The following is a 16319-nucleotide window of genomic DNA, read 5'->3' as shown; positions in this document are numbered from 1 at the left end:
TTTCATGTTATAGGCTTAAAAATAAAACAAGATCAAACTTTATTCATTATTTATTTGAATTTATTCTTAAAAACAACATTGCTTCTATTAAATCTGTATTCGTAGAAGCTCTCAAATCAGAATTGAGGATTTTAAGAGCGGAAAATAACCGCTCTACGGATACTTGGGTTGGCGGCAATGCTGTAACGATCAACGCTGAATCTTTTAAGATTTCTGGATACTGCTGTATTGCCATTTTAACATTTAAATTATAAGCTCGGCCAATTTTTTCCACCATTTTCAATGCATCGTAAAAATCATTTTTAAATTTTGAAATAGAGTCTCCTTCGTCTGCTATATTGGGATTCAAACGACGATTCATACGCTATACACATTCATTATTACGCAATTCAAATTTCGTAATTAAATAAAAAATGGTCGGAGTAGCTCATTTTTCACGATTCCGACTCCGGCCAAAACACCACGACTCCGACTCCACAGCCCTGGTATATATGTAGATATCAAGAACTATGGCAGTTCAAGTCGGGAAAGTGGAACCAGACTGTCAAAATCAGTTCGCGATTATTACATGAGAACTAACTTTTATCAATAATGTATATACATTATTGTATAATAAATAAAATACTTTTAACAATAATGTATATACATTATTGTCGGAAAATTTTGTAATGCTCGCTAATGGGGGTGGTGAGGGGGGTTTTAATGGCGGATTAGCGTTGTTGTATCGGCGTTATTGTGACGATTCAATTTATACTGTGGGTCGCAATGCGCGTCGGGGGTATTGAATGTTTAAATAAACGACAAGATTAAAATGCGCATTGATGTATGGCTTATGGCCGAAGTTCAATAAAACCCGTTGCGCGCCAGGTGCCCGTAAATTTGCCGAAATTCGATCCAGCCTCACTTCGAGGGTTTCGTTTTTTGCGGCTTGTGCACACGCACGTATGGTATGGTGTCCGTTCGTCTGTATGTTTGTGGGTTACCGACGGTGTGTGTAATGCAGGTATTCCGCGAAATACCTAAGCTTGTAAGTTCGCCCCGATTCGGATGCTGCTGTCCGAGTTGACGCTTGTACTACACAGACTTGGGTCAAAGACCGTATTCGTAGATTTGACTCGATTAGAGTTGGCCGGCCAATTTTGGTGTAATGTTTGTTCGGTGACTCTAATTTGCATAGTGTGTGTATGTATGTATGTATACTTCTGCTAAATGTGCGCTCGAAAAAGTTTCAAACGGCGTCTTGAGAATCGTTGGCGTGGAAAATAAACATCTCGATAGTTAATCTGTTATTCTCTATATTTAAAATCAAATTAAGTTAGGGCGAAAACCCACCAAGTGGTATGGGACGTTACGTCCCTGGCTTGTAAACAGCCGGTGTTCCCCAAACCGAATTCGGTTGCATGTGCAGAATGTATATGTTTGGGAGGTTACACGTGTATACATATCCATATGCAATCGACAAATTTCTCCTACATTTCTTCAAATATGGGATTCACCGTTATCGATCACTGTCATGCAAGGATAAAATATCACCGAAAACACTCCAGGGGGTGATTTTTGGGACTGTTACCATGTATAGAGCTAAGGGTGCTGAGTTTTTTTCGAATGTTTAAGTATCTAAAAAAACCACGTACCACTCTGTGTTTTCGCCCATAAGTTATTTGGAAAAGCCAGGGTTAGTTTTCACAACGGTTGTAATTTTTAGCGTTCATTGCAGTGTAAAAACTAACGCGGTGGTCAGTACCTTTTCGATGAATTGACAAGTTTTGACTAAATATTTTTTAATGAGCTGTCGGACAGAAATAAAGCAATTCCACGTATTACAAAAAATCATTTACTCTAATTTTTGGCGAGCCTACCAAATTCATGCATTTGTTTGTGTAGTGTGAGTGTATACTGAATGCTCGGTTGCGCCCATATAACCGATAAGTACCGAAAATAGTTAATCGAAAACGAATTTAAGTATTCTTATGTCTTGATATATGTATAGATCGCCTAATTCCTAAGGGTAAAAGATTAATAATAACCTTTTGTCACGGCCGTACCCCCAAAAGGTCTAAAGGTCGTCTACCTGCAAGTCTATGTCTGGTGGAAAGTCTGGGGATCAAACCCTGATTACTGCTAGTAAGCAGCATGTGCGCGGTCCAGGTCGGTTCTCGTGTTGGCATTCGCCGATTTTTATCCGACTAATTGTTGAAATAGCTCTTTGCACAAATGGCACCATCTCCCTATTCATCTCTCCTACCGAGTCATTGTCCCTCTTTCATTCCGTTGCTATCCCAAAAGTAGATGTAAAACACTCACCGCATGTAAAAGTAACCCTCCAGAGGGGTTTTACACATTTATTATAACGTTGAAAATCAACGTTTCCGCTATTGAAGACAATTAAAAATATTCGTTATCGTATACATGTACTATGTATGTATGTTGCATACGAATTTCACATAATGTCGATTTAGCATACATTGCCGGCCACATATTAGTAATTCTGCATTCCAATTTTGAGTTGACTCATGCTACATATGTATGTTTAAAATTTAACACTTTGTTTCGTTCTTTCAGGTGGCGAAGACGACTCGACTCGCTCATTCCACGAACTTTGGACTGTTTCATCAAGTTACCCGGACAATGTAATCCCAATGGGGGTCGTCGTTCGGAGTGGTCGTTTTACAGTTTTCATTACTTATTTTATATAAATATTATATATATCTGTGATTTGAATCTGACAAACTGTAACATTCAATACACTCAGTGATTAGTTTGTATACATACATATATACAGTAGTGATGTGCATTGTTCCTCGTTTGTTCATATTCCACGGTATCGCAATTGCTGCTTCGATTTCGCTCATTAAATATTCGTCCTTGTTTGGAATTCAGTGTACTTAAAATATTTTATATATACATGTGATATATTGTTCTCCTGCCAATAGTAAAACTTATTTGAAATTCAATTATCGTAACATAAATACAGAACGGGTACAAGGCATTCGATATATCACTGATTCGATCATCGGAGTATACTCGTGTTTTTAGTTTTGACTTGGACTTTATAATTTGACGTTTCGACTGATTCTGCCGAATCGTTTCATTTTGACAACGGTTGTTTTATATTCGAAACTCTCGCTCGTTCGCTGGGTGTGTTTTTAAATACACGCGATCCGTGTGTAACACAATACTTGTAAATAAATTTTAAATGTAAATGGCAGCCCAGACAATGAGAAAGGGGGATGAATCTAGTCTGTGGACTACCGGCAAAATGGATAGAAAGCACGCATCCAGCTGGAGGAGACGGAATAGACTGGCCACGTCTGCGCTGGTGGGCTCTTCGTGTGCGACAAGTCGAGAATTAGAAGCGCGGAAATTCGACACGTGCAACTGGACCGGTTCGAATGCGAATTCTCACATTGATGACGCTGTTGTGCTGCAACGGTTGCAGTCGTGCTCCGATGATGTCGATTGTGCATCGCCGAATGATATTTCCTCCGGCAGCTCCTGCGTCCTCCTCCGATTAGGGGTATACCTCCTGTCCGTGTGTGCGATGCTCAAGAACACTGTTATCATCATGTGTCTCGGAGATGGTCGGACGCTGCCGAGGGGAAGTTGGAGACGGAGAGTGTCTGGCGAGTACACGTCGGCCGCTGCTTCGATGAGGAGTTTCGGATTGTCTCGGTTTGGTTTGCTGATGATGATCGTCATGTGCTGCTTGGCGATGTTGCCCCATGGTGCTGTGGGGAGTCCGCGCGCCATGAGCGAGACCTTGCAGAGGGCCTACGCCAACAGTCGTGGACCCAGCCCCGGTGCCAAGAAACTGCTCAACATACCAGAAGACGGAGGTAAATTTTTCATTTATCATCAATATTTTCTATCTGAAGAAGGCGTATCTTACCACTTTTACCGGGTGGGTTTTTAATGTGTAAGAATTAAATGATGGATACTTTTCAAGGAGAGTAATTACGCCTCACTTACCGGTGCGAATCTTTTGACAAAATATGACGTCGTACAATGAAATCACTGTACGATACTAATGTGTTAAGAAAGAGTGCTTTAATGTACGCTTTTATTACGAGCACTTTTGGTAGGAGGATTGCAGATGTGTTAGTAGAATGCATTTTCTACGAGTCATATAACTATTCATAAAACCACACGCGTGTACTGCATATACGGAGTGCTTTTCAAGTATCTATTCATATGGTATACAGATTTATTAACAAATTGCAGAAAGTGTATGTTTATACGTGTTTCGGTCCGGGTCCAGGTCTGTGGTGGCTGTTCAGATTCTGTATCTCTATCGCACAGTCTATAGTTACATGTGTGCGAGCATTGTTTCCGAGGAGCGCTGGTACTCCTATGAAACATTCCTCGCACATGAGACTGGATTGTGCGACACATATATAGCAACAAATCAGGCGGTTCCGTGATTATTCCGCACAAAGATATCTCGCACACGTCACTAAAATCTCGATCGATAAACATCTGGCACCCGAAAATTCCATCCATCGAGAGTTATAAACGTGAACTATCATACTAACGTGAACTCGCCTTATTTACTTGAGAATAGACTGGAACTGACTTATTTTGTTTTCGTGGTTTGGGTTATTTTATTGATTTTTTTTCAATTAATTACATATGCAATGCCCGTCTTACATTTGTCTCTTCAAATAATCACATATACAATACTCGTCTTAGATTTGAATATTCTATGTAAACTTAACGCTTTTTTTTACTGGAAAAATTTACTGTATCCTAGTCCAAACTAGCAGTGAATGAAATCTATCCACGGACCATAGGTTAAAAATCTCTGGCCCATAAATTGGGTACCACTTGTTTGAGATGTCTAGTATATATGTATATGTACGTACATACGTCCACGTATAGTTTATTTTCTCATATTGAGTAACAGGCGAGACAAATGCGCCCTTCCCCGCTCCTTGTAAATATGTCGTATATCGCACTCCTTCTTATGACGTCAGCGAGGAATACACACATAAACCCAGGAATCAAGGGGACTAACGCCTAGCGATATTTGGACTTATCGGGATATCGCAGGGGATTTTCTATTTGGGTCATCCATTGTACGGACACAATACACCTAACACCCGAGGAAGATCGATGAAATTTCGCCACTTTCAATAGTTTGCCTAATTGGCGAGTTTGAATGAGTCACAACAACACGTAGCCGTGCCGGCCGGCTAGCTATGTAGCTACATAGCTGCAAAGCTTGTCGTCGTTGACTCATTAGTGAAACTGCCCGAACGCGAGTCGAGCTCTCTTGGGAAAGCGATTAATGAATTTGGGTGCATTTTACACCAGGGTCTGCCGCATATTGAACGATGGCAAGATGTCGGAGACAGCGCGAAGGCAAGGTGAACCAGACGAGATTTTTCATTTGCGCTCTACGAACACAATGGATCGTTAAATGCGACAGTATACTTTTTAGAGCTTACTAAAGCTTTGACTCCAAGCTACCGAACGAAAGTGTCGTCGGTCATTTGATCGTTCGATACGTGTCCTGACTTAAGTTTTGCATATGTATTTGCTTATATGGAATAGACTAGAAATTGGGGTGTAGCGTCTCGCGAGGCGCATGCGGCTTTTTTCTGCGAAACCTTGCCACTTTTGTTTCGCCTATTTTATACGAAATTGTGCTGTTTATTGAACATGTATTGAATTTGAATGTCGATTCATACATGCTCAGGCCCGGCTCAGTATGCTTGTTTATACATGAAGTTGTTGAATCTTGTTCTCAGAAGTATCTTGTTCAAAGATGATTTTATACCCATGTATGTGTAAGCTTTTCATACAAAATGTATCTTTTTGAATGAGAATTATTTGAAAAGGCATCGCCACAATATCTTCATGTGTGAGGTTGCAAATAAACAAGTCTTCGTTTTAGTACCGTTTTCAAAGTGCATTGATACTTTCAGGGTTTTTGTTTATTAAAAAAAATGCTACCTAATTGCACCGCGAGCCAATTTGAATATGTTAGCATATTGTTCAGAGGAGCTTGAGCTTTTTTTGTCCAATCAATCGGTTGACACGTTGAATCTTCACTTCAATATTTTAACGGATAGCTTGTTCCGATTTATACGCTTCGTGCACCTGTACACACGGTGATAAGGTAAAATATAAATGCTTTATTGTAGGTCTAACCAAGCTAGTTTGTCTGGATATAAATAAATAAATGGATCTCAAATCGCAGGAATTTCTACAAAACCGCATCAAAAAATCCGTAGTGGCCGAAAAAATCTTGAATCTGGCCCGGTTCGATTCTATTTAGTATTAAAAATCTGATATAAAAAAAACCTTTTATTTACTAATTGGAAAAAACTGAATTAAAACAAAATAAAAAAATTAATGCACTAAAATGTGAAAAATTAATTTTCTTTTCCTCTAACATATTGCTTCCAAACATTGAAATATGTGCAAAATATAAAAGATTGGGGTATTACCATTAAATCATGCCCTTACGCTTTTAAAATTTTTATTATTTGATCTTTGTCCTAAAATGTACATAGTGTAGTGTAGTTGCATGTCCTCAGATGACTTACGTGTACGTAGATAAACCATAAAAGTTGACTCTTTTTGAAGTAGCGAATGTGTGTGTAACAATAAATAAAGCCAAATATTCTTCTGCGAACTATGGTTTGTATAAAAATTTTGCCTCGGGATTTGTATAAATTTACCTCTAGTGTAAAATACAATATAGCCATTCGAAGTTTTATTTGAGCATAACTAATTACGTACAATTATGTGAGAAATTTCCGTGCATAAATTTGAACATTTGGAAAGTGAGAAATTATAATAATAAATAGTAACAGGTTTCGACCTTTTGAAATGTGTAGTCGCAGCTCGCACGCTCTTTGCATACTGAACTGATATTATTACAGAGGGAGAGCATAGGAGAAAACGCCGCTTTTCGCCATGATTTGATAAATGCGCAATTAATTAGAGGTGTTGTCTGGAGCTTCAATTAATTAACCGGACTCACATTTGTATGCATTTGAAGGCACGCGCGTGAAATAGTTAATTTTCGTGATCGGATATGTGTAGGCCGCGCCGGGAGGAGAAACGGAGGGAGAGAGAGAGAGATCGTGCGTGGCGTGGCTCAGGCGCATTAAAGCCAGGCGTAGCACGTACTCCTGCCATCATATATCATTCCCATGGATGTATCCCGTATATTTCACTTTGTATTTATTGTCAACGCGCTCCGAATAGTTGGCCGATAGGACCTCCTTCTGAAAAATTCCCCTGAATTACGATTTTTTTTTTATTATTATTATTTCTACCTTCTATTGTTTGCGTTTCGTTTTACGCGCCTTTTTTTTCACTGCGTGCCGTTTACATTTTGCCCGCGATAATTTGCTTATGGAGCTTATTCTCGTTAATGAAATTTTATTTCGCGTTCCTCGTACATTATCCGTGAGAAAATATTTAGCGTTCGGTGATTCAGTCGAGTGCAAATATTTGATGTCCTCCATAAAAATCATATTTGGCTTTGTTTGAAAATCGCGTATATATTGTATGTATGTATTTTTTTTTGTCTCCGCCCCCTACTGTACTCGCTCTCGAAATTTATTAATTCGGATGTTGTAGAATGGGGAGGGATCATCAGCGTTATATTCGCCGTGGCAATTTGTGAACTGGGGATTATTTAAATAAACTCTCATCAAGGTATTTGCATAATGTCAAAACTTACGATGTAATATTTCACATTTTTAATCCATCTTGTGTTGAAAGTTATCGCCAACTTTTCCCTTTCTTGTCCCCCCCCCCTCCCTCCCTCCCGTTGGCAAAGTTTCCGGCATTGACTTATTTTATTTCATTTTCGAGCTAATGAAATACATCGCTTTCCGACTGTGGAGATTTTCCAATACTATACATACTTATTTGTATTTCAATTTTCGCATGGGCAAATGTGTCCTCGTGATCCTTATATATTTTGCTGCGCGTATATACATACATATATGGATCTCATTGTTGGATTTGCGGAAATATTTCTGTATGTACTGCTGTTTGTTACAGCTGTGTTGCGCTCCACCAATTTATCAAATGGTACATGTATTTTGCTGAATCGGTGATATATTACCGATTCAGTATTGCCTACTTCTTTCATCCCATATTTATTGCTGGCTTATCTATATCTTTCGTAATTTACAGTGAGAAAACCCCCTACCTTGTTTCTGATCTCGGTTATCGCGTAACGTTTTCTTGTATCGACGATGATACATTTATGAGCGCGCTTCCATTTCATGTATGCATTAAATTTGAAACACCAAAAGATTTTATCGTTGATTTTAAATATTTTATTCCGACTTACATAATATTTAAGCCAATTTGAGGTAACTAGGCAGTAGTGTAGCTCGGTAATTGCGTTAATGCTAACGACCAAGAGGTTCCCGGGCTTAAGGCCCGGGTTGACCTCGATTGAAAATAATTTATTCGGAAGTATTTGTGTAGTACCGCTGGTCTGATTTGGATATTTCTAACTACAAGTCGATCGTTTCCTATCAAAGCTTGCCAATTTATCTGATTTCATTGTTAAAACAGTTCATCATCATATTGTCAAAACTATGTCTACTATTATTTTCTATTTGAATATGATATCAAAAATCAATAATTATTAAATTTAAAAAAAATCAATGATTTGTATGGCTTAAATTAGGTGAAGAAAATTTTAGTAGTACGCTACCAACTTGTCTTTTTAACATCTTTTTTGGTGTAATATTCCAGATCATTAATTGGAATCGATACTGCTATTTTTTTATAATCATTTTCTTTATGCGAAACGCTTTGTCCTTTGCAAAAAAAACGCACCTACTACCACTTATAGTCCAGTATGTATGTGAAAGTTAGAAAGAAAGGCTTTAAATAGTGTGAGTTGTGGACGAAAGTTGCTCGCCAAGGAAAGGTTACATTAATCAATGTCCTCGCCGATGAAACATCTCAGGTAGTAGATCCCACGTCTACGTTCTACTGCTACTACTACATACCGACACATACACACACCCAACTACCTGTACCTATGCACGTACATACATTCTTAAGTCTCGATAAGGGCGTGCAGTCAAGTATTGAAGAATAATGAACTGAATATTGATTTTGTTTGAGAATGCTAAACTGATTGGGGGCTTCAGTCTAGCTCACCCCGCTATATTGCCAATATGGAAGAGAAGCGTTCGTTTTAATGGACTTTCGGTACCGGCAATTACATTTTCATCCAAAAATTCGATTACTTGTAGGATATAGGAAGCCGTAATGTACTTTTTGATCAGGACCTCCTTTTAATTTAATTGGCGAATTCGCCATCACTTTTGTATTTGCCTATGCGCGCGTGTGTGTGTGTATGTGTGTTTGCGTAAACGTTCTCCGAATTGATGTTTGTCTGGAGTAACATTCTGAAACAATTTAGAGCCCCATTTCTCGGTGCGGGTCCGCGGTTTTGAAGCTCTGAATAATTTTTCATCGCGTTAATTTATGTGCGGTCGAATGCTAGACACATTCGACAGCTTTGTTTTGCTCAGATTAATTTTAGAAGACGATTTGGGGGGAAATTGTCTGTCTGCCGAATTCGCAAACAGCTGCTAACGCACGGAGCCTATAATTTCCATACATTTTACCGCACATCTATCATTCATAACCGATTTTATTATATTAATGTGTTTGTGCATAATATCTACGTATATACGTAGACACGCGATCCTCGAGAATTTTCGCCGAATTATGTACTACGGAATGGGAAACGGCGAATCAAAGTTCGACCGAAATATAATAAGGGTTATAAATTAATGAAATGTATATTGTTGTTGTTGTTTTTGCTAAGCAAATTGTGAGATGTTTCTGTCGTAAATTTTAAATTTTCTCCCGCCTTTCCCGAATTCGTCTAGAATCAGCTTAATAAATTTATTCTGGCCTGGCTGCAATCATAACTATGTATGTACATATGTATGTTTGCAGACGGTTGGATATAAATCGATGGTCAAAATTTTATTTATATTTTATTGTTGTTTTTCGATTAATGTATATATTTTTTATTTGGTAATTATGAATTGAATTTCATATGAAACAAATTAAATTTATATTGAGGTACGCAAGTGAGCTTAAATGGGTATAGAAATTAATTAAAAACATTTTTTTTGCAAAATTTTCAAGTAAATTTTGAACGATATTAAAATCTAGGTCGACAGTTTTCCATCATTATTACTGTTGAGAAGATTCTGTGTCACCAATTATTTTTCCTACTCGTCAGATAGTTGTCTTTTAATTTCCATCTCCTTTAATTTCATTCTTTGAGAATTGTTGAGAATAAATTGTCGCAAGACTCATTATATTATATATAATAATACATACATATGTATAATATTCAGAGTTGAATTGAATACATATATATATATTCTATGTAGAACTCGTATATATTATACTAATTCGGAAATGAGCTTTGATTATATCCTTTGGGATTCAAAGTACGAAAATAAAAAGGGTGGCATGTTTTAAAAGAAAAATAATTATTTTGCTCCTCGGCTTCCGTGGATTATCAACTTTCTAGCTTTGATGAAGATTTTCTTGTGCCAAATTTCGTAATGTCTCCTAATTATTATGCCTGAAATTATAACCGGAACACCAGAGGGCCAAGTATCGTTTTACGACGCTTTCTCTCCCTTTTGCCCGTCGCAATATCCAATTTTTTTACGTAACCATTTTCAGCTTAATGCTCACCGCTAAAACTCAAACAGTACCATCTTTATAGCTCAACCGTGTCTTTAAACAGAACTTTCGTCTTTACGATTATTCCAAATTAAATGCAATCCTGCAACAAATTTTACCAACAACCTATTATTCGTACCTGCAATATGTTACATTTGAATAATTTCGTACATGTTCAAGGGAACTGGAAAGATATATTCATATCGGGAGCATCTTCCTGTCGTCTCCGCGCATGGTTTGCTCAACATTGCGCAACGCTCAACTCGTCTGTTGCCAGCGTATCTTGTTCTCTGCCGAGATGAAGATCTGAGATGTGTTGCATCACACACAGTACGCTAATTGAATATTTAGAAAGTCGATTTGCGAAATTTATATTAAATCATCCACACGATATTGTGTGATATCTCGTCATGATTAGTCGATGAACGTTTTCCCCTCGAGCCCAATACATACACGTACATAGATATAATATTATACCTACTTGCACGTAACTCGATTCCCATCGAAGTGGAAACTGTCTCGATTTATACTACACCGGCTTTCATTTATGTAGTTTTAAATTGTTTTGGTTATTTTCGCTCGCTTGATATATCTTGGGAAGCTTTAGCGGAGGTTTATTTTTTTTTTTTACTTTTCTCCTCCACTTAAAAACAGAGCTATAAATTTGGATTCGCGAGTGCTGGCCCGTTTTCTCTGGACTTGGGGCACATGCGCCCAGCCAGGGTTGTCTTATGAGCACAATTCCTACGGGAAACGGGAACAATATTGAACTTCCGATGCGATTTCGTTCAACGTATACCTTTTGATCGTATTATCGAGTTTTTATTTCCCAACAGGATGCATTACTATATATTTTACCAGCCAAAGTATTCAGCTTCTATATATGATATTTCGCAATAGGAATAAATTTAAAATATTACATTATTAACAGACAAGGAAACAAGTATGCTTGTATCATTATATGAAATTTTGTATAATAGTTTACCGTTTGAATACTCAAATTATTCGAAATAAACATATTAAATCACATCGATTCCAACTATTGATAAAAAAATTAATCAGATGTGTACGGAATGCATAACCAAATAAATATGTTATATAACACCTCAAGATGCTACACTCTAAATGATTATTTTCACTTTTGTTTTGATTATTCTGCTTTGATTTGTTTTAAAAAAGAAAAAAATGTTTATTTTTTTTACGAACGGGGATAAAAGATAAATCGCAGCTTGCTTGCGTTTCACTTTGATGTCTGCGTTACGATGGGAAAGTACTTTTTTTTTAATTATATCAACATTGTAAATTATAAAGGCCAAATTAGCACGCTTGTATAACCGTTCCTGCATAATGCGTTTTCGCCCGAAAGCGTTCATTAGTAATCATATCGTAAATTTCTTTTTCGTCAATTTTAGCCCGAAAATGAAGACGATCCTTGTCGTCGGCGAAGCGGGGTATAACAAGGATACAAAGGACATCCTGTTGTGTTATCCCGCCATATGGAAAGTTCGAAAATTGTCGTCATCGTGGTGGCGGTCTTGCGGGCATCTGAACTGTTGACCCCGGTTGTTCTCTCCCACTCACAACTGTTGCCCAATTCGCTTTTGCACACCCTTCTTTTACTGACCTTTCTTAAGCCGGGTCCACACGCGACCGTCGGTAGTAAAACGCACGAGAAGGCAAGTCACTTTTCCATATCCGCTCGGCACACACGGCCATAACTTTGTCAAACTACTCTAATCGCGTGTGAGTTTTGTTCACCGTCTGTTGTTTGTTGGTAGTCTGACGTAACGTTTGTACGCTCGCCGAAAGGAAAAGAAAACGTCTACATATTTGACAAAGCTCGTAGGTATGTACACATGCAGACGCAACCAAGTCCCCAGCATGGCGTGAATAGTGTGTAAATATGGAACTAACCGTTTATCGGCCCGGTAAACATGCATCAGATATAGTGTGTTTATTTATCGTCGATTTACTTGATGCAACGATATGGGACTAATCCGTCAATTTAAGTCGAATAATTATGAATGGCTTGCGAGTGACTTTGTTACCCAAGTGTAGTTGCTCGTGGTCATTCTTGGTCACCCAACTCGGGCAACCAGAAGCAACTAAGAATCGGCTCACTATTTTATTTTTATTCAATCAATCAATGTATACTCGTCATTACAGATCGCTCCGACGAGTGTTCTATGGACATCAAGAAATTATATATATGTATATTTAATACGTAGTCATTACATGATTCGAAACCATACATGACATCTATGGTCAGACATCGTATACAATAAACATAAATACAATACACATCGTATACAAGATGATTAATAAACATCTAATACAACAATACAAATTTATACAATAAACATCCACAGAGACATATGTACCCGGTGAATTCTGATATATAACAATAACTCAAGATTTCGCGAGAGAAATGGGTAGGGAAATCCAATTTTGCAGGAATCGTTTCAATGAAAATCAGAAAAATTGACAAACTCTGATAAGAAATGACCGACCCGGTTGCAAATGTATTGGTGTCGCGGATCACTCTGATTTTACAATAAAAAAGGTTGGAAACCTGGGATATTATGCGATGTAAAGTCTTCAACGAAGAACTATTCAAATGCGCTTCTATGAGTGGCAGGAAAATCTTGGCATGCTTGAAAATAAAACATGCGATTGAATTATTACAATAAAATAAATCGATAAAATTCGTAGTGAACGCTTCTTCTTTATTGGTTGTTTTGTTTGTGCTAATTTGTGTACGACAAATAATATTTTAGCGCGTTGATAAATTATTGTATAAAAAAACCGATTTTTTTCAAACGACAATCAATATAGATGTATATAATATGATATCCAAATTTTACCTTGTTAGTTTTTTTTCGCTCCGTCCGATCGTTGCGATTTTTATCTGCTACATAATTTATCGTTTAAAAGTTTTTCGTATTCATTGCGAATACGATACGATACACGACGTAAAACTCCCCTACATAGAATGCAGCCAGTGTATACATATATAAAGCAATATTTCACCGATAGCATATTTGATGAAAGCGTACTGAATATAATGTGTAATTTCCCCTTCGGAGATGTCTCACAGTCAGCAGTTGTTATTTTTCAGCGCTCTGGTTCGAAAGAATCGTGATCGATAATGTCTCATTTGTATTCAACGACACCCATTGAATATAAACGCACCACTTGAACTGAGCTTTACAGCTATGGGAAGGTTCCTTTATTTTCGCGGTGTTTACACGACCTTTGTGTGTGTGTGTGTGTTTGCAAATTTATCATCGATATATGAAGCAGTGGCTGTGCGGTTGAAAATATTAGAAAATTGAAGCAGAAGGTAGGTTTTTGGTCTGTTTGTTACTTTTTCTTGGTATAACCCCTTCGACCCAAACCCTCTCGAAAGTTTGATTGTAAATTGAAAGTGGGTCAAACTGGGCACGCTAGCCAGCTGTATAAAGAATAGTGCACTATTCCGTACCAATGGTGTCTGCAAACTGCCATTATAAAATGGAAATTTTTCTATAGTGGTAATATCGCTTGGTGACGTATCGATGCGCAAAATTCTTCACTATACATACATATAGCAGGTATTATAATAATGTATATTCTGCCACTGCATTTGTGATTGACGTGAAGTACGTTTTACGATTTACTCTGGCGACGTTCTAGTGGATTTTTATGTGTTTTTGACTTATCGTATTATGTGTTATTTATACTTAGTCCGTCTCGTGTGTGTTTGCGGGATGAATGATTGATGGATTGAATCGAATTGAATCGAGTATAACTGCCGACTGCTTTATTTTTCTTTTTGTGTGAAGAGAGTAATGATAACGTTTACAGTTAAACCTGCGGTGATAGATTAATTCGCTCTAATATTATTATTATTTCCTTTTTCGATGATTGCGGTATTATTTTTAATGTTGTCTTAATTCTTATGCTTGGGCATTGGGATAAAAAAAATAGATGAAGTTAGTATACAAGTATGGGATTTGCGAAAAAAAAGTATTCATGGAAAATCACTTTTACAGGTGCTACACAGCTTATATATATAGTACATACATGTAAGAGTAGGGCTTTGACGTCGTCGAAATTTGGCTAATCCTCAGAAGTGCCGTTGAGGTTGGTAACCTTATAAAATAGTCGACTAGAATGAATACCTTATATATAATAAATATATGTATGTAAAAAACCTTTATTGATCTTTTTTGTTGTTGTGCAGAATAATTCTCCGTACGAAAATATTTACCAAACACTAAAATTGTATTTGTCTATTTATTTATTTATTTTAAAATTAATTAAAATTGTATGGAATATGTTAATATGAAAATAAAAATAGCTTCGTTTACTGCATTAACTCGAGGTTAATATATTTTGTCTGAATGAGTTTTATTAAAAATTTGATATTCTTGACCTAACTAGCAGCTGGCTACTTATCAACCGGGTTCTCTTCTTTTAAAGCTAATGCTTTGACGTATACGTTGCCTGGTAAAAAAAAGGGGCAAATTCACTATTATCTCAAAAAAGAACAGTAAACGTTTCAGGTAAAAATTTCTTCAAAGCGCGTCATATGTGGCGTTAGGTACATACGACGACACGTCTTGAGCTTATAACTTCTGAGATATGTATCGATACTAAACACTGCATAGAAACAAAAAAAAGCCTCATATAAATTCACCATCCACTGCTGGATGAAAGACTCTCCAACACTCGTCCATTTGTCTCTGTTTTGCGTAACTCTCATCCATCTCACCACACACATTTTTTTTAATTTCATCCACCCATATTCCTTTCAGCCGTTTACATTGTTTCGGGTTCCATTCCAGATTTTTTTTTGTCTACCTTTCCATACATTCGTCTTGTCACGTGACCCACCCATTTCAATCTTTTCACTTTCTCTTGATCAACTACCCTTGTTTATACTTCTCACCCACGTATTTCGTTTCCTATATATCCTCGTTGTGCCGAGCATAAAACGTTTCATACTTCTTTGAGTGCAATGAACTTTGTGTAACAATTACACGTCCATACTCAATCACTGCAAAACACATTGATCAAAGAATTTTTTTCATTCATTCCCCAAATGCACTCCATTCTAATTTCATACGCCTCTTTATTTCCTCTTATTCTACTACGTATGATTAAAAAAACAGGTTGGGTTTGTGAAATAATTCTCAAGGAGAGATGAAGTAGGATAATGTTTGGATTCGTGGAATATTTCAGCGATGCAAATTTTCGTAACGCATTCAGCCATATCCAAGGACGGATCCAACGAATTGCTGCCACCCCCCCCCCCTCTAAATTTCATTGCCGTTTGAAAATTATTTATTGATATAACATATTTTTGTCGCAAATTACAGAATAGTTGTTCTTTTATTACCTACAGCTGTACAATGAACGTGCCAAACAGTTGTTATTTGTCAGGTTTGGGTGATTCCCAGATTCTAGGAAGTCGCCACCCCTAGAAAAAATCCTGGATCCGTCCTTGGCCATTTCAAAGCAAATCTGTAAATAAGTTTTATTTCACTAATGTCAGATTCTGTTAAAGATTCTGTGCCGTAATTAAAATCAAACCTAACTTGGGGAGGGCTAGTTTAAAGCCGTTTCATTTC

The 16319-nt window shown here is 37.3% G+C and overlaps 1 protein-coding gene across 2 annotated transcripts in view; it reads left to right on the top strand.

Annotated features, from left to right (window-relative positions):
- LOC143912955 (uncharacterized) overlaps positions 1-16319 on the top strand; it is a 75095-nt gene that overhangs the window by 7137 nt on the left and 51639 nt on the right. For both annotated transcript variants that reach the window (XM_077432421.1, XM_077432422.1), the window contains exon 2: positions 2563-3836. In XM_077432421.1, coding sequence (XP_077288547.1) covers positions 3203-3836 — 634 coding nt within the window. In that variant the 5' untranslated portion in view covers positions 2563-3202. The remainder of the gene's footprint in view (positions 1-2562; positions 3837-16319) is intronic.

This window comes from Arctopsyche grandis, chromosome 6 (assembly GCF_051622035.1).
Source record: "Arctopsyche grandis isolate Sample6627 chromosome 6, ASM5162203v2, whole genome shotgun sequence".
NCBI lineage: Eukaryota > Metazoa > Arthropoda > Insecta > Trichoptera > Hydropsychidae > Arctopsyche > Arctopsyche grandis.
This window is presented reverse-complemented; position numbering and strand designations above follow the sequence as displayed.